The sequence below is a fragment of the Pongo abelii genome, chromosome 20, assembly GCF_028885655.2.
Source record: "Pongo abelii isolate AG06213 chromosome 20, NHGRI_mPonAbe1-v2.0_pri, whole genome shotgun sequence".
Lineage (NCBI taxonomy): Eukaryota > Metazoa > Chordata > Mammalia > Primates > Hominidae > Pongo > Pongo abelii.
In genome coordinates this window covers 58963626-58982331 of record NC_072005.2, presented here as the reverse complement: position 1 = coordinate 58982331, position 18706 = coordinate 58963626, and the positions used below count along the sequence as shown (strand labels likewise).

General features: G+C 45.7%; 2 protein-coding genes across 2 annotated transcripts in view; both read left to right on the top strand.

Annotated features, from left to right (window-relative positions):
- The window catches only part of ZNF600 (zinc finger protein 600), a 169195-nt gene that overhangs the window by 58403 nt on the left and 92086 nt on the right, over positions 1 to 18706 (top strand). The gene's annotated exons all lie outside the window — the stretch shown is intronic.
- Positions 1 to 18706, top strand: part of LOC100461456 (zinc finger protein 611) — a 31137-nt gene that overhangs the window by 3597 nt on the left and 8834 nt on the right. Inside the window, 3 exon segments of the mRNA XM_063720251.1 lie at positions 2577 to 2677; positions 13481 to 13562; positions 15245 to 15371. Coding sequence (XP_063576321.1) covers positions 13500 to 13562; positions 15245 to 15371 — 190 coding nt within the window. The 5' untranslated portion in view covers positions 2577 to 2677; positions 13481 to 13499.

The window sequence follows — 18706 nt, the reverse complement described above, 5'->3', positions numbered from 1 at the left end:
CGTCTGAAAAAAAAATAAAGAAAAAGGAACATCAAAGCCGGGCGTGATGGCTCATGCCTGTAATCCTAATACTTTGGGACAAATCACTTAAGGTCAGGGGTTTGAGACCAGCCTGGCCTACATGATGAAACCCTGTATCTACCAAATATACAAAAATTAGCTGAGCGTGGTGGCACATGCCTCTAATTTCAGCTACTCTGGAGGCTGAGGCAGGAGAATTATTTGGACCTGGCTGGGAGGCAGAGGTTGCAGTGAGCCACGATTGCACCACGGCACTCCAGCCTGGGTGACAGAGTGAGACTCTGTCTCTCCAATCCCCCAAAGAAATAGCCAACGGTGGTGGCATGCATCTCTAGTCTCATCTACTCAGGAGGCTGAGACAGGAGAATCTCTTTAGACAAGAGAATCATGCCACTACACTCCAGCCTGAGTGATAGCCTGAGTGATAGAGCATGACTTGGTCTCAAAAAACAAACAAACAAAAAGAAATAACAATCAGCTCTTTAATGTCTCTCTTTATAGAAGCAGTAGTCCTGGCTGTGCACGGTGGCTCACACTTGTAATCCCAGCACTTTGGAAGGCTGATGCGGGCGAATCACCTGAGGTAGGTGGATCGAGACCAGCCTGACCAAAATAGAGAAACCCCATCTCTACTAAAAATACAAAATTAGCTGGGTGTGGTGGTGCATGCCTGTAATCCCAGCTACTTGAGAGGCTGAGACAGGAGAATTGCTTGAACCTAGGAGGCAAAGTTTGCGGTGAGCCAAGATCATGACATTGCATTCCAGCCTGGGCAACAAGAGGGAAACTTCATCTCAAAAAGTAAACAAATAAATAAATGAATAAATAATAAAAATAAAAGCACTAGACCTATTCACGTGTAGTCAACACCCATGACCAAATTCTCTCACTGGCCCCATCTGCAGGAAGATCCTATTGGACACAACTCTGAACATCGCTTTTGGCCAATATAATCTTTCAGACCAGGGAGCCTACATCATGTTTTTTTTTGAGATGGAGTCTGGCTCTGTCACCCAGGCTGGAGTGCAGTGGCACAATCTCAGCTCACTGCAATCTCCACCTCCCGGGTTCACACCATTCTCCTGCCTCAGCCTCCTGAGTAGCTGGGACTACAGGCACCCGCCACTATGCCCAGCTAATTTTTGTGTTTTTAGTAGAGACGGGGTTTCACCATGTTAGCCAGGATGGTCTCGATCTCCTGACCTTGTGATCCGCCCACCTCGGCCTCCCAAAGTGCTGGGATTACAGGCTTGAGCCACCGCGCTGGGCCTACATCATGTTTTTTATGTTTTTATTGTGCAATTTGTTTTATACAGTATTTTCTGTGATCTCAGTTGATAAATTTTCCCAGTACACTTTCTATATTTTATATTTTATGCACAGTTGACTAGATAACTAAGGGCAATGCATATATATAAAAGTGCTGTATTGCCTGGTGTTATGTAACTGTACCTGTGACATCATCATTGCACCCTCCGACATGGTTAGTCAGTTCTTATTCCTTATAATGCTGTGTATTTACTTGAACTCATACATCAGAAGGTAGTGATCTTAACACATATTTCAGTTCTTATATTGTGTGCTGGTGATAAGCAAAAGTTGTGGCTTTTTTCTTAAGAGGGATTTGTTTAGAATTCTGCAGCCTGTATAAATGTACTTATTTGCTTGCTGGTTTTATCATGGGTTACAATAGTTTACTGACTAATATTTAAGATTTCACATATGGCTTTTTGGTATGTGACATGTAATATAACTGACACACTGCACTTGTTAATTTCAATAAGTGCCTGTTCTGAGTGGTTATAGGTAATTTTATGACAGGTATTCAGAAAAATATTGTATATTAACATTGTTTTCTTTTTCTTTCTTTTCTTTCTTTTTTGTTTTTTTTCCCGAGATGGAGTCTCACTCTGTCACCCAGGCTGGAATGCAGGGATGCAATCTTGGCTCCCTGCAACCTTTCCCTCCCAGGTTCAAGCGATTCTTGTGCCTCAGCCTCCTGAGTAGCTGGGACTGCAGGCACAAGCCACCATGCCTGGCTAATTTTTGTAATCTTTTCTTATTTTCTCTGTGCTATGATTATTTGATAATACAGCATTTCTATTGATTTTGGTTGCCCTTACATGAGCTTGTTGTGGATTATTTACCAATATAGTATATTTTGTGGCCCTTTAGCATTTATTTGTATACAGAAGATATTCTGTAAATATGAAGAATATATACTTTTCATTGATGTGACAGTGATATGTTTTTTGCAAACTGTGATGCACTTTAGGGTCACAGTGAAAAATACTCCTTACTTTAGGCTCACACATGTTTGTGCCCTGTCAGTGTTTTGTCATGATATTGGAAATAGGCTTCCATATAAATGATTTGAAGGACGTGTAATCTCCCTTTATTTATTAAACAATCTTACTCCTTTTATGTTCCTAAACTTTGAAGATTATGTTTGGGAAGTTTAAAGTAAGTATTGTTTTTTGTGTCATATTTACACATTTCAGTATGATTTACCATCTGGACTTAATTGGAAATGTATTGGTGTTTATATTTTGTAGATATCTCTTCCAAATTCTTGATGAAAAAGGTGGGAGGATCATTTGAGCCAGGGAGTTGAAGGCTGGAGTGAGCCCTGTTTTGCAACCACACTCCAGCTTGGGTGAGTGAACTAGACCCTATCTCAAACAGACAAGCCAGTAAATGAGAGGTATAATTCCTCCTTTGAAAATAAAGAAAGAGATTTTCTTTACTTTCATCTCTTTTCTTAAGAGATTTATTTAGAAAATTTGCAAATGCATTTTCTGTCTTCTGAGGTAGTATTCTTTCTTTCTCTTTTCTTTTCTTTCTTGGAGATGGAGTTTCACTCTTGTTGCCCAGGCTGGAGTTAAATGGTGCGATCTCGGCTCACTGCAATTTCTGTCTCCTGGGTACATGTGATTCTCCTGCCACAGCCACCCAAGTAGCTGGGACTACAGGCACCCACCATAATGCCTGGCTGATTTTTATAGTTTTGTAGAGATGGGGTTTCACCATGTTGGCCAGGCTGGTCTTGAACTTCTGATTTCAGATGATCCTCCAGCCTCGGCCTTCCAGAGTCCTGGGATTACAGGCATGAGCCACCACGCCCAGCCCAGGGATGTATTTCTGAAGAACTTGGGAGCTCACTTTGACAGGCAAACAACAGCTGGGTGCGGTGGCTCACACCTGTAATCCCATCACTTTGGGAGGCCAAGACTGGCCGATCCCGAGGTCAGGAGTTCGAGACCACCTGACCAACATGGTGAAAACCTGTCTCTACTAAAAATTCAAAAAAATTAGCCGGGTGTGGTGGCACATGCTTGCAGTCGCAGCTACTGAGGAGGCTGAGGCAGAATTGCTTGAACCTGGGAGGCAGAGGTTGCAGTGAGCCGAGATTGCACCACTGTACTGCAGCCTGGGCAACAAAGCGAGACTCTGTCTCAAAAAAAAAAAAAAAAAGGTACACAACAAGATAGATAGTACCTGTGTCTCAGTAGGAAATTAAATAATTCAAACATCAAGTGATTCCAATTTAAAGCTATGGACCTGTAAATAATTCTGAGCCTTGAGAGGAATGTGGTCATGCAACCAGAGTTTAGTGGAATACAGGTGCAACTTCTAAGAGTTTTCCTGGCTGACCCTGGTGGCTCAAGCCTGTAATCACAACACATTGATACGCCGAGGTGGGCAGATCACTTGAGGTCAGGAGTTCGAAACCAGCCGGGCCAGCTTGGTGAAGCTCTGTCTCTACTAAAAATACAGAAAAATTACAGGCACCTGCCACCATGCCCAGATAATTTTTGTGTTAGGGTTAGTCTTAGGGTTTCTCCCCCTGCCTCGGGATGAAGGTAGTTAGCTGACAGAGATGGTCACCTCCATTACCAAGTAGAGTCAGGATGAACTATAACTTGGTGTAACCAAGGGCTTGTCAAGTCCTCTTCCCTGAGGACTGATTAGTGTTTATCTTGAAAACATGTACTAAATGGGTTATATAGTAACAGTGAAGTTTCTTTCTCTCTTTTCAACCTCTTAGCTGTTTGCCTTTATTTCCCATCACATTCTGGTCTAAAGTTTATTTATTAATAAAATAGTTATTCTTTCTTTCTCTATTATCATCGTGGAGATGATTTCTCATTTGGGGCAAGACTCTGTTTCTCAATTATATTTTCTCACATTTAAAAAGTGAAGTAAAGAATATTTCCTGGGCCAGGCACGGTGACTCCTGAGTGTAATCCCAGCACTTTGGGAGGCCGAGGCAGGCGGATCACTTGAAGTCAGGAGTTCCAGACCAGCCTGGCCAACATGGTGAAACCCCGTCTCTACCAAAAATACGAAAGTTAGCTGGGCATGGTCGTGTGTGCTTGTAATACCAGTTACTCCAAAGGCTGAGGCAGAAGAATAGCTTCAACCCAGGAGGCAGAGGCTGCCGTGAGCCACGATCTCATAACTGCACCCCAGCATGGGCCACGGAGAAATACCCTGTCTCAAAAATAAAAGGAAAGAAAAGTGAAAAAAGAGAAAGTAATTGATCTCTTTCACAAATGTGTGGGACAACTAACTGGATATCCACATTGAAAAGAATAATGTTGGATCCCTATGTCACACCATCAAAAATTTTATTTAAAAAGAAAAAAAAACACAAAGCGAAGTGTGGTGGCTCACACCTGTAATCCCAGCACTTTGCGAGGCTGAGGCGGGTGGATCACAAGGTCAGGAGATCGAGACCATCCTGGCTAACACAGTGAAACCCCGTCTCTACTAAAAATACAAAAAATTAGCCGGGCATCGTGGCGGGCACCTGTAGTCCCAGTTACTCAAAAGGCTGAGGCAGGAGAATGGCGTGAACCCAGGAGGTGGAGCTTGCAGTGAGCCAAAATCATGCCACTGCACTCCAGCCTGGGCGACAGAGTAAGACTCCGTCTCAATAAATAAAAATAAATAAAAAGGAAAGAAAACAAAAAGCACACGCGAGAGAGAGGAAGAAGGGAGCCCTGTGGGAGGGGGTCTTATTTTGTCGCCCAGGCTGGCCTGGACCCCCAGGTTCAGCGATTCTCCCGCCGCTGCTGCCTGAATAGCTGGGACCTCAGGCTTCCGGCCCCGCGCCCACGTCCCTGCTGTGTTTAGGCAGCAGGTGGTGTCCTCACTTCTCCCTGGGCTGAGCACCCCATCCCGCATCCCAAGCAAAGGCACTAGGGAAGTCTCTGCATCTGAGCACAGGGTGGACTCTCCCTCCTGGGTGAATGGCGAATAGAAAGGGAGAGGATTTCTGTTCTGTTCTGTGGGCCGTCAGCATGAAATCATATATTCCGCCCAGGCAGGGCTTTGCATTTCACATTCTAGTTTGCATTCCCGTTCCAGACAATTCCAGGGCTTTTGTATCATGCCTCAGCCTTCCTGGCCGTTCTCACCTCCAAACACCCAAAAAACAGAGGCGCTGGGTGCCAGGCTGAGAGAAGCACAGGTCCGGTCCCGGCCCCGCCCTTTGCCGGTTCTAAAGGGCAAGGTCTCTCCGCCTCGCGCCCCGCCTCTGCCGCGCCCAGGCCCCGCCAACCTGTTCGGCGGCCCCGCCCGGGACTGGCTTCTGTCCTGCGCGGCAAACCCGGAAGCGGATCGCGTGGAGTGAAGGTCCTACCGCGGCGTGTGAGTTTTGCTCTGCCTTATATTAAGTCTGCACTTCCCAGGTCCCTGGCGCTTCTGTCCCTGGGACGTGGGGTCCCCACAGACCAGGAAATTCTCGCCTGTCTTCCTTGACCCAGAGCAAATTGAGACGTCCCCATAAGAGTCCTGGAGTTGCTTCCTTTTGGGTTTGAAGTCGCTTGGAGGCTGGTCCTGTCCCCGGTCTTTGTGCTATAGGGCAATGTATACACTTCCTATCACATAGTTTTCCTGCTCAAAACCTTGTTCTGACTCATCCCGCCCCTTGCTTTTTAAAGTCCTCACCTGTGCGGTGGATTCCTGCCCTGGGCGCCTCCCAGCCCCCGTCGGCCTCCCCTGGAGCACAGCGCCAGAGCCCCAGTCCTGGGGAGGCTGCGTCCTCTGCCTGGTCCTGGGCTCCTGCAGGTGCCACCCATGCCTTAAGGCGCCGTCTCCCACCACGTCCCTCCTCGTGCCGGGCCCTGCTGCTCCTCAAGTCTTCCCTCCGCATTCACCGCTTCCCCTGAGCCAGCGTTGGGGAGGTCCCAGGGCCTTGTCCTATGACACCGGGTGTTCTTGCCTGCCCAGCTCCAACTCCTGGAAAATGCACTTCTCCGGGATGCAGGCCTCTTACTCCAAACCCGCCTGTGATTGTTTGGGTCAAAGAGATGAGGAGATAGAGAAAGGGACTGAGAGAGGAGTAGAAAACCAGAGACAGAGAAAAGAAGAATGAGAAAGGCACATAACAGATGGCAAAGTAGAGGATGGGTGAGAAACTTGCCAAGAGACAGCAAAAGTGAAAGAAAAAAAAAATAAGAAAGCAGGAGGAGAAAAGCAACTGGAGAAAGGTAGAGAAAAGCTAGATGTACAGAGAGATGAAGGACAGCAAGGTAGGGAGAGGGGCAGCAAAGAGGGAGGCTCACCAGAGTGAGGGAGAGGAGGAGCCAGGGCAGACAGAGCAGAGTGGTGCTGGTGGCAAAGAGAACAGAGGGAGAACCACAGCAGGGAGGACACCTGGGGATCTGGGGTGCTAGAGATTGGGGACTGGGGGCTGTAACAGGGAAGAGAGAATTTAACAGGGAGAGCAGAGGAGACGGAGAGATAAGAGGTGGTAATATATGGAAATTGAGGATGATTGAGAGATTGGGGAGAAGGAGCAACAAGAGGTTAAATAAGGTTTGGGGGGAAAAAAAGAGAGATCAGACTGTTACTGTGTCTATGTAGAAAGAAGTAGACATAAGAAACCCCATTTTGATCTGTACTAAGAGAAATTAGTCTGCCTTGGGATGCTGTTAATCTGTAACCCTAGCCCCAACCCTGTGCTCACAGAAACATGTGCTGTGTTGACCCCAGGTTTAATGGATTTAGGGCTGTGCAGGATGTACTTTGTTAAAATGTGTTTGCAGTCAGTAAGCTTGGTAAAAGTCATCACCATTCTCCAGTCTCGAGTACCCAGGGACAAAATACACTGCAGAAGGCTGCAGGGTCCTCTGCCCAAGAAAGCCTGGGTATCCAAGGTTTCTCCCCACTGATACATCCTGAGATACTGCCTTGTGGGAAGGGAAAAACCTGACCAGCCCCCAGCCAGACACCTGTAAAGGGTCTGTGCTGAGGACGATTAGTGAAAGAGATAGCCCTCTTTGCAGTTGAGATAAGAGGAAGGCCTCTGTCTCCTGCTCATCTCTGGGAATGGAATGTCTCGGTGTAAAACCGGATCATACATTCTATTTACAGAGATAGGAGAAAACTGCCTTATGGCTGTAGGTGAGACATGCTGGTGGCAATACTGCTGTTTACTGCACTGAGATGTTTGTGTAAAGTCAAACATAAATCTACCCTACATGCACATCGAGGTACAGCATCTTTCCTTAAACTTATTTATGTCACAGAGAGCTTTGCTCACATGTTTTCCTGCTGACCCTCTCCCCACCATTACCCTACAGTCCTGCCACATCCCCCTCTCCATGATGGTAGAGATAGTGATCAATAAATACTGAGGGAACTCAGAGACCTGGGCTGGTGCGGATCCTCCATATGCTGAGTGCTGGTCCCCTGGGCCTACTGTTCTTTTTCTATACTTTGTCTCTGTGTCTTATCTCTTTTCTCAGTCTCTCATCCTACCCGATGAGAAATACCCACAGGTGTGGAGGGGCTGGCCCCCTTCAATAAGGACTAGACGCTGTGGCTCATGCCTATAATCCCAGCACTTTGGGAGGCTGAGGTGGGCAGATCACCTGAGGTCCAGAGTTTGAGACCAGCCTGACCAACATGGAGAAACCCCATCTCTACTAAAAATACAAAATTAGCCAGGCATGGTTGCACATGCCTGTAATGCCAGCTAATAGGAAGTCTGAGGAAGGAGAATCGCTTGAATCTGGGAGGCAGAGGTTCCGGTGAGCCAAGATCACACCATTGCACTCCAGCCTGGGCAACAAGATGGAAACTCCATCTCAAAAAAAAAAAAAAAAGGTTAAATAAGTTGTGAGGATAGAGCAGAAGAGGTGGAAGAGAAGCAACAGAGGGAAAAAGGGGATAAATAGCAGGAGAGGAGAGGGGTACAAAATGAGGAGCACAGTCCCAGGGAAAAAGAAAAGAAAACAAGAGCTAGAGAGAGAAGGGGAGAATGAGAGAGATGTACAGAATTAGGGAGGGAAGCACAGTAATGAAGAAAGAGGGGCTGGGCACAGTGGCTCACACCTGTAATCCCAGCACTTTAGGAGACTGGGGCAGAGGGATTGCTTGAGTCCAGGAGTTCAAGACCAGCCTGGGCAAAATAGTCATTGCCCCCATCTCTGTCAAAAAAAAAAAAACAAAAATGAAAATCAGGCATGATAGTGTGCACCTGTAATTTCAGCAACTCTGTAGGCAGAGGCTGGAGGATCACTCGAGCCCAGGAGCTCCAGGCTGCTGTAAGCACAGATCATGCCACTGTACTCCAACCTGGTCAAAAGAGCAAGACCCTGTCTCAAAAAAAGGGTGGGGGACTTCGGGTACAGATGAGTGTGTGAGTTCATTGGATATGATTAGTTGTGACATGTTGACTTCTGTGTGTATAGTCTAATAACTTGTTTAAATTATGCAGATTGAGAATTTTAAAAGTCCTATCTATGAGTCATGTACATTCTATAAATCTTGGCATCAGAGGTCAGTTTCCACTTGGAATCCCTATTCAGCCCTAGGGCAGTGACTTATTCAGTTGTGAGTCAGTCCCTTCCTTTTTCCCAGGGTGGGGTAGGAAGTGGGGCAGTGATGTGGGGAAAAAGAAAAAAACAATTTTCTGTTATTACATAATACTTTTAATTAATTAATTAATTAATATTTTAAGACAGGGTCTGGCCCTGTTGCCCAGGCTGGAGTGCAATGGCCTTATCTACTCTAATTGCAACCTCGACCTCCTAGGCTCAAGCGATCCTCCTCCCTCAGTCTCCTGAGTAGCCGAGACCACTGGTGTGAGACACCAAGCCCAGCTAGTTATTTATTTATTTTTTTAATTTTTTTTTTTGTAGAAACAATTTCAATATGTTTCCCAGGCTGGACTCAAAATCCTGGGCTCAAAGGTTTCTCCTGTCTTGGTCTTGCAAAGTACTGGGATTATAGGGATGAGCCACAGCACCTGGCCTACATACTAATTATTATTATTATTTTGAGGTGGAGTTTCGCTCTTGTTGCCCAGGCTGGAGAGCAATAGCATGATCTTGGCTAATGACTATTTCTGCCTTTAGGGTTGAAGTGATTCTCCTGTGATACTCCCCCTAAGTAGCTGGGATTACAGGCATGCGCCACCATGCCCTGCTAATTTTGGATTAGGAGGCTGAGGCAGGAGAATCACTTGAACCCAGGAGGCAGAGGTTGTGGTGAGCTGAGATCGCACCATTGCACTTCAGTGCTGGCAACAAGAGCCAAACCCCATCTCAAAAAAAAAAGAAAAAAGAAAAAAGAAAAGAATGAAGCAAAACAGGAGAGGGGCATAAAATGAGCAGAAGTCCAGGGGGAAATGCAGAAAAGAAACAGGTGGAGAGAGAAGGTGAGAAAGGGCTAGGTATAGAATGATGGAGGGAAGCAGTAATGAAGACGAAGGGGGACCCTGAGTGCAGATGAGCGGTGAGTTGATTGGATGTGATGATGAAGTGACGACATGTTGCTTTCTCTGTATATAAGGTAACAAATTTAAAATTTGTTTAAATTATACAGATGAGAATGAGAGTTGCCAAACTCCTGTGTCTAAGTGTGGTGCATTTTACAATTATGGCATCAGAGGCCAGCTTCCCTCTGCAACCCCTCTTCAGCCAGAGGACAGTGACTTGACTCCTTAGTTGTGGATCACCCTCTTCCCTTTTCATGGCTGGGATGGGGAGTGGGGAGTGAAGTAGGGTAAGAAGTGACTGAGTGTCTGTTACTACATGGAACGTGATAAAAGGAATACTAAAAGTGCTTTTGTTCTCTTTTTGTAATTGGTTTCCTTTTTTCTAGTTCCTCTTCATTTCATTCGTTTCATTGGTTTTTTTGTGTGTTTTTATTTATTTTATTTTTTTATTTTTGAGATGGAGTCTCTCTCTGTCATGCAGGCTGGAGTGGAGTGGAATGATCTTGACTCACTGCAACCTCCACCTCCTGGGTTCAAGCAATGCTCTGCCTCAGCCTCCCAAGCAGCTGTGATTACAGGCGCCCACCACCACACCTGTCTGACTTTTGTATTTTTAGTAGAGACAGGGTTTCACCATCTTGGCCAGACTGGTCTTGAACTCATGACCTCGTGATCCACCCGCCTTGGCCTCCCAAAGTGCTAGGATTACAGGTGTGAGCCACCATGCTTTGCTTCATTAGTTGTTTTTCATTTTTTAAGTTTACTTTTAATTTACTTATTTTTGTTGTTGTCGGGGTTTTGTTTTTTTGTTTGTTTGTTTGTTTTTTGACTGAGTTTTGCTCTTGTTTCCCAGGCTGTAGTGCAATGGCATGATCTTGGTTCACTGCAAAGTTCGCCTCTGGGGTTCAAGTGATTCTCCTGCCTCAGCCTCCTGAGTAGTTATGATTACAAGCATGCACCACCATGGTCGGCTAATTTTGTATTTTTAGTAGAGACGGGTTTCTCCATCTTGGTCAGGCTGGTCTTGAACTCCTGACCTCAGGCAATCCTCCTGCCTCAGCCTCCCAAGGTGCTGGGATTACAGGCATGAGCAGCTGCCTGGCCTTTAATTTTTGTTTTTTTGAGACACTCTTAGTGTTTCCCAGGCTGGAATGCAGTAGCAGGATCACAGCTCAGTGCAGTGGCAACCTCCTGGTCTCAAGTGATTTTCCCACCTCAGCCTCCGGAGTAGCTGGGACCACAGGCGTGCCCCACCAAGCCTGGCTAATGTTCATATATATTTTTCTATTTATTGAGACTCTGTCACCCAGACTGGTGTGCAGTGGCATGATCTCGTCTCACTGCAACCTTCATCTCCTGGGGTTAAGGGATTCTCCTGCCTCAGACTCCAGAGTAGCTGGGGTGACAGGGTGTGCACCACCATTTCCTGCTAATTTTTGTATTTTTAGTAGAGACATGGTTTCTCCATGATGGCCAGGCTTGTCTCGAACTCCTAACCTTGTGATCGTGCCCTGGCCTCCCAAAGTGCTGGGATTATAGGAATGAGTCACCATGCCTGGCCTCATTGTTTTCAAAGTATGATATATTTTCAAATATTTCTCCTTTGACCCAAGATTTCATTACATCTATATTTTTTAACCATTTTAAAATTGTTTCTCTACGAAATTGTGTTCAGTTTACATTGAGGTCTGTGTGCTTTCTAGTCTTTATCATATATTGAAAACATTTTCTACTACGTGATATATAATTTTAGGTTGTTTCAGTGTGTAATTGATAAAGATATCAAGGACCTTTTTTCCTTACCCTAACATGAAAATTTAGTTGAAGTAGCCTATTCCATTTTCTTTCCTCATGTCATCTGAAAAAATGGTGATCTGTGAGCTTCTAAGTAAGTGTCTCCCTCAAGTCCCACTGGTCCATAATATTCTCTGCAGATGTTGAAGGATGGGCTGGATTGACTTGGAACCTTGGTTTAGCAGAGCCCATGTGTTTATGAGAAAAACATTTGCTCAGATCTCATTTCTACAGCTGCCTCTTTTTCAGTGTTTTAAACACCTATAGCTATGCATGCACAGTTGTGTATATTTTGAACATTTTTCTCCTCATCTTCTACCTGTGTCCTCCTCTCTTCCACTGCTGCAGCCACACGGGTCACTTTCCTCTTCCTGGGGCTGAGGTTGCTCCTGTCTCAGGGCCTTCACTTGAGCTGTCCCTCTGCCGGGGACTCTTTTCCCCTCAGCTGCAAGTGACAAGCAGCCTTTCTTTCCTAGGTCCTTGTTCTGATATCATCTTCTCCGGGTTTCCTTTGTGATCTCCCACAGCCCCCATTTGACGTTGCAGCTGTGAAACCAGAAAATCTTACAGAGATCTCAGTTAATTTAGAAAGTTTATTTTGCCCAAGGTGGTCAGCGCAGAGCTTAATTTTATACATTTTATGGAGACATGAGACATCCATCAATATATGTAAGAAGTATATTGGTTTGGTCTGGGAAGTTGGGACAACTTTAAACAAAGGCAGGAAGACTTGAAGCAGGGAAGGGGCTTTTAGTTCACAGAGAACTGAGGCACAAATGGTTGCAATCTTTTGAGTTTCCTTTTTTTTTTTAGATGAAGTCCATTTTGTTGCCCAGGCTGGAGAGCAGTGGCATGATCTCGGCTCACTGCAACCTCTGCCTCCTGGGTTCAAGTGATTCTCCTGTCTCAGCTTCCCAAGTAGATGCCTGGATCAGTTTTGTATTTTTAGTAGAGATGTGGTTTCACCATGTTGGCTGGGCTAGTCTCTACCTCTTCACCCCAAGTGGTCTGCCTGCCTTGGCCTCCCACAGTGCTGGGATTACAGTCCTGAGCCACTGTGCTGGGTCCTTCTTTTGAATTTCTGATTAGTCTTTTGAAGGAGACACTCAGATATGCATCTGTGTCAGGGAGCAGAGGGGTGACTTTGAATAGAAGGGGAGTCTGGTTCTCTAAGCAGTTCCCAGCTTGACTTTTCCCTTTTGCTTAGTGATTTGGGGCCCCAAGATTTATTTTCCTTACACACAGCCCAACCCTCACCCCACCCCTTCTCCACATTGACTGTTCTGTGTGATTATTTTTGTGTCTTTGTCATCCACTCTCTGGATTCTGGTGAGAAAAAGGCCCCAAGGGGAGGGCAGAGCCAGAACGTGGGGCTGCGCTGGGCTCGCCCCGTCTGAGTGGAGCTCAACCCTGGCTTCACATTACAGTCTAGAGGCATTTTGCAAATAGAGCTTTTGTGCTGCTTTAGCAGGGATTCTTATTCTGATGGGATGGAACCCACCCCCCGTAATACCTGCAGTGGCCCAGGTGCTTGTCGTCTGTGTGTAGCATTGAGCATCGAAGCTCTGTGTCCTCCATTTCTGAGGGCTGAGCTCAGCCTGTGATCCACAGAGAGGTGAGGGGCTGTCCTCTGGATGTGGTTAGATCAGGGATGGGTCTGTGCCCTGAAGGGGAGATCAGTCCAGCCCAGCTCCCCACTACTTCCTCATGTGTGGGGGCTTCTCCAGGAGGGGGGCGAGATCTGAAGACTGGGGTCAAACATACACTTGTAGGTCTTCCTGTGGGACTTTCTTATCTCTGCCTGATGTCTGGTGCAGTGGGCAGTGGGGGACTTCTTTCTACAGGGTGACATCTCCCCCATTCATGTGTTTTTGTCACAGGAAGGGAGTGAGTCATTTCTAACATGAAGTCTCATTTTTTTTCCACATACAGGATTGATTTCTAAAGACTCATGTTACGTGAGGAAGCAGCTCAGAAGAGGAAAGGAAAGGAGCCAAGCATGGCTCTTCCTCAGGTGAAGTGATATTCCTCTGTGGATAAATCTGTCTCTTTCCTTTCTGAAATGCCAGGTATTGTAGTAGCCAGTCTTTTCTGAGTCTGAAGCATTTTGCCTGACACGTTTGCTTGTACTCACCCATAACTGCCCTCAGTTCCTCTCACCTGCTCTGAGATTCAATCTCCTGTGACCCAGTGACATGAACTTGGGAAGAGGCTCCACTGGGCATGGTCCTGGGAAGGGCTCACACCCAGACATGGATAAACATGGGGTGTGAGCCTGTTGATGTCAGTGCTGCTGGGCAGCCTGGATTGTTCAGGGGCCACATCTGGATGTCAGCTCAGAGAAACTACATATGAAATGCATATGTTAATGTGCACAGATATGTGGTAAATTCTGGAAAAGGAGACTAATAAGGGGAGATATTTTGTATCCAGCATGATATCAGCTCACTGCAACCTCTGCCTCCTGGTTTCAAGCAATTCTCCAGCCTCTGCCTCCTGAATATCGGGGATTACAGGCACCTACCACCACACCTAGCTAATTTTTGTATTTTTAGTAGAGAAGGGGTTTCAGCATGTTCCCAGGCTGGTCTCAAACTCCTGACCTCGTGATCCACCCACCTCGGCCTCCCAAAGTGCTGGGATTACAGGCATGAGCCACTGTGCCTGACCAATCATGACAGTTTTTAGATTTGGACTTTACTTTGAAAGCCATCGGACTTTGTCCTCTCTGAAACACCACTTGTATCTTAGCTCATCTAGAGACTTAATATCACCTGGTATGTTGAACATAATATCTGACATGTCTGTAGAGAAAACCCTGTGTTTGCTTCTTTTTTTTTTTTTTTTGTGAGATGGAGTCTTGCTCAGTTGCAAGACTAAAGTGCAGTGGCACGATCTTGGCTCACTGCAACCTCCACCTCCCAGATTCAAGCGATCCTCCTGCCTCAGCCTCTTGAGTAGCTGGGAGTACAGGACCGCACCACAACACCCAGCTAATATTTGTATTTTTAGTAGAGACGTGGTTTCACCATGTTAGCCAGGATGATCTCGATCTCTTGACCACATTATTGCCCACCTTAGTCTCCCAAAGTGCTGGGATTACAGGCAACAGCCACCGCCCGGTATTGCATTTTTTTGTTTTTGTTTTTTGAGATGGAGTGTCAGGTTGTTGCCTAGAATGGAGTGCAGTGATGCGATCTTGGCCCACTGCAGTCTCCATCTCCTGGGTTCAAGTGATTCTCCTGCCTCAGCCTCCTGTGTAGCTAGGATTACAGGTGCCTTCTACCATGCCTGGCTAATTTTTATATTTTTAGTAGAGACAGTTTTTCACCATGTTGGCCAGGCTGGTCTCGAACTCTTGATCGCAAATAATCTGCCTGCCTTGGCCTCCTGAAGTGTTGGGATTACAAGCATGAATCGCCATGCCTGGCCCTGTGTTTCCTTTTTATTTTTATAGTTTTTATATTGTCCATAAAATCGAGACTTCCATAGTGACTTATGGGATCTTAAAATCTTTCAAAGAAAAGTACAATAAAACACAACTATAGGGAAAAAATATTCAAAAATACCTTAACGTGGTTTTGTCAGAACACAGTCTTTGACCAAATAAATACTTATTTTCTCATTTCTCATTTCCTGTGAAGGTGATAACTCAGTCCTCCTTAATGTTTTGTTGAAATGTGTGTTTCATTTTAGGGACGCTTGACTTTCAGGGATGTGGCTATAGAATTCTCATTGGCGGAGTGGAAATTCCTGAACCCTGCACAGAGGGCTTTATATAGGGAAGTGATGTTGGAGAACTACAGGAACCTGGAGGCTGTGGGTGAGGAAAATGTCCCTGCAGACATGAGGAGTCTGCTCTTGTCTATCTTGGCTCGTCCTGGCTTTGTATTCTCTTTTGTGATTTTGCCCCATACATGGGTTTTGTTTTTTCTTTTTTTGTTTTTTTTGTTTTTGAGATGGAGTTTCGCTCCTATTGTACAGGCTGGAGAGCAATGGTACGATCTTGGCTCACCATAACCTCCACCCCTCAGGATCAAGCAATTCTCCTGCCTCAGGCTCCTGAGTAGCTGTTATTATAGGCATTATAGGCATGTGGGACCACGTCCAGCTAATTTGTATTTTTTGTAGAGATGAGGTTTCTCCATGTTGATCAGGCTCATCTCTAACTCCCAACCTCAGGTGATCCACCCACCTTGGCCTCCCAGAGTGCTGGGATTACAGGCGTGAGCCACCATGCCCAGCTCATTCTGGTTTTTGAGGAGCATCACAGAAGCCTCTCTCACTGGCACTGTGACAATGTTCATCCCATAAGCTAATGATCATCTTCTCTAAGCAGAAGTCAGTGGTGTTGAAATTCCTCCTAGTGAGGATGTCATTCAGGCTAACAGCCTCATATGTATGAGGCTCTTGACTGAACTCTCATTCATTTCAGATTTTTCACATCAATGTGTCATTGTTCATTTTTAACAAGAGAACCTATGTTCAGTTTGTTGTGGGATCAACCCTGTAACAGATATGGTTTTCTTCAATCTTATTGAGGAATTTTTGAGGTTGAATGAGGTTTCCGTAGTTTAGTTCTACTGTCATTTCCTTAAGACACAGTGGCTTTCAACTTGTTCATTTCTATGTTGTTGTTTTTTTGTTTGTTTGTTTGTTTTGAGTCAGAGTCTCACTCTGTTGCCCAGGCTTGAGTGCAGTGGCATGATCTTGGCTCACTTGCAACCTCCACCTTTTGGGTTCAAGTGACTCTCCTGCCTCAGCCTCTTGAGTGGCTGGGATTACAGGCAATGTGTCACCACACCAGACTAATTTTTGGTAGTTCTATTACAGATGGCGGTTTTGCCATGTTGGTCAGGCTGGTTTTGATAGCCTGGCCTGACGTGATTCAGTTGCCTTGGATTCCCAAAGTGCTGGGATTACAGGCATGAGCCACCACCCCTGGCCCATCCAAGTTTGTTTTTAAGGCTGAATAATATTCCACTGTATGTGTGTACCACATTTTGTTCATATATTTATCTGTCGATGGACATCTGGGTTGGTTTCTTCTCTTTACTATTATAAATAATGTCAGCTGGGTGAAATCACACATGCCAGTAATCCCAGCACTTTGGAAGTGGGTGGGTGAATCACCTGATGTCAGGAGTTCAAGACCAGCCTAGACAACATGGCAAAACCATATGTCTATTAAAGGTACAGTTTCTTTCCTTTTTTTTTTTTTTTTTTAAGATGGAGTATTTCTCTCTCACCCAGGCTGGAGTGCAGTGGTGCAATCTCAGCTCACTGCAACCTCTGCCTCCTGGGTTCAAGCAATCTCCTACCTCAACCTCCTGAGTAGCTAGGATTATAGACACGCACCACCATGCCCTGCCAATGTTTTGGGTTTTTTTTAGTAGAGACAGTGTTTCACCATGCATGCTGGCCAGGCTGGTGTTGAACTCCTGACAACATGATCCACCCATCCGTCCTCCTAATGAGCTGGGATTACAGACATGAGCCACTGCACTCAGCCTGGCTGTGTTTTCACAAACACATCTCTACCTACTCAGCCAGGGGATCCTTGTTCACCCCCATGGTCTCCTACATTACTCTACTGTACTCTTCATAGAGTTTAGTTGTTTGTGTGTGTGTGTGTTTGTATGCATTTCTGGAATCTACACAGGGGATTTTGTTGAGTACATGCTTGAAACTAGAAGTCAGAGGCGTTTAATTTAAGGATGTAAAACTGCTTTCACCTCAGGCCACCATACTGCTGCTTTTTTGGATCTCTTTCATTCTTGTCGCTTGCCCATATTGTAATATGCATATTTAAGCTTGGGTCAATATTTTACCATTTGCTAAATTAGTTCCACTTTCGTCCAAGCTCAAGATTTGGTGTATCCTAGTGGAATTATATTCCCACAGACGTGCATGCACAAAGTTCCCTCCACATGCCCATTACTTCCTGCCTCCACCCTTGCCCTCCTTTCCCGGCCTTGCCTCACATGGTACATTGATCTGGATGCAAATACTGTTGCTTTCCAGCCTATTGATTTGTAATAGTGAACACCCCAATTTCCCTGTGAGCCCCTCCCCTCCAACACCACTCTCCCTGAGTAAGGCAAGACCTTATTCATCCACTGGACAAAATTATAGGAGGCTGCCTAAATCAACATGTGCAGGGCACGATGACTCAGCTCATGATCCATGAGGGATGGCTTTAGCACCACTGTCAGCAGCGCAGGTCAGCCCTTGTGTCCCAGCTCAGTCCTTGTATCCCCCTTGATGTACTTCTTTCTGTTCTCCTTGTATTTTCTGTGACTGGTCATTTCCTGTACTGCCTGGGCAGACTATTGTGCCTAAGAACATGTCGTGGGATCCTTCATGTCCAGGATCAAGTCTTGTCCCTCACTTACCGTACATGCACACTGGGGTCATGTCCATGAACACTGTGGGCCTGCTGTCATTATTTGAGAAATAATGTTAATTTGCCTCCAGGGTTGGTTTTTTTTTTTTTTTTTTAGAAAGAGTTTTGCTCTGTTTCCCAGGCTGAAGTGCAATGGCATAATCTCAGTTCACCGCAACCTCCACCTCCCGGATTCAAATGATTCTCCTGCCTCCACCTCCCGAGAAGCTGGGATTAAAGGCATGTGCCACCACACCTGGCTAATTTTGTATTTTTAGTACAGATGGGGTTTCACCATGTTGGCCAGGCTGGTCTCGAACCCCTGACCTCAAGTGATCTACCTGCCTCAGCCTCTGAAACTGCTGGGATTACAGGCATGAGCCACTGTGCCCGGCCTTTTTTTTTTTTTTAAATGGAGTTTGCCTCTTGTTGCCCAGGCTGGAGTGCAGTGGTGCAGTCTCGGTTCACCGCAACCTCCACTTCTTGGGTTCAAGTGATTGCCCTGCCTCAGGGTCCCAAGTAGCTGGGATTATGCCTGGCGCAAGCCTGGCTAATTTCTGTATTTTTAGTAGAGACAGAGTTTCTACTAGTGATTTGACCACCTGCTTTTTAAAACAAGTGAATACTATTAGATGGCTTCATATATTATAAGTTTCATTGTACAGACTCTAAACTTCCTTTGTTTAATAAGATTTGTCAGCCCTCAGTAATGTTGATGATGAGATGCCCCTTTTCCTGTCTCACTCATCTCACTGTTGTGTCAGAAATAGCTT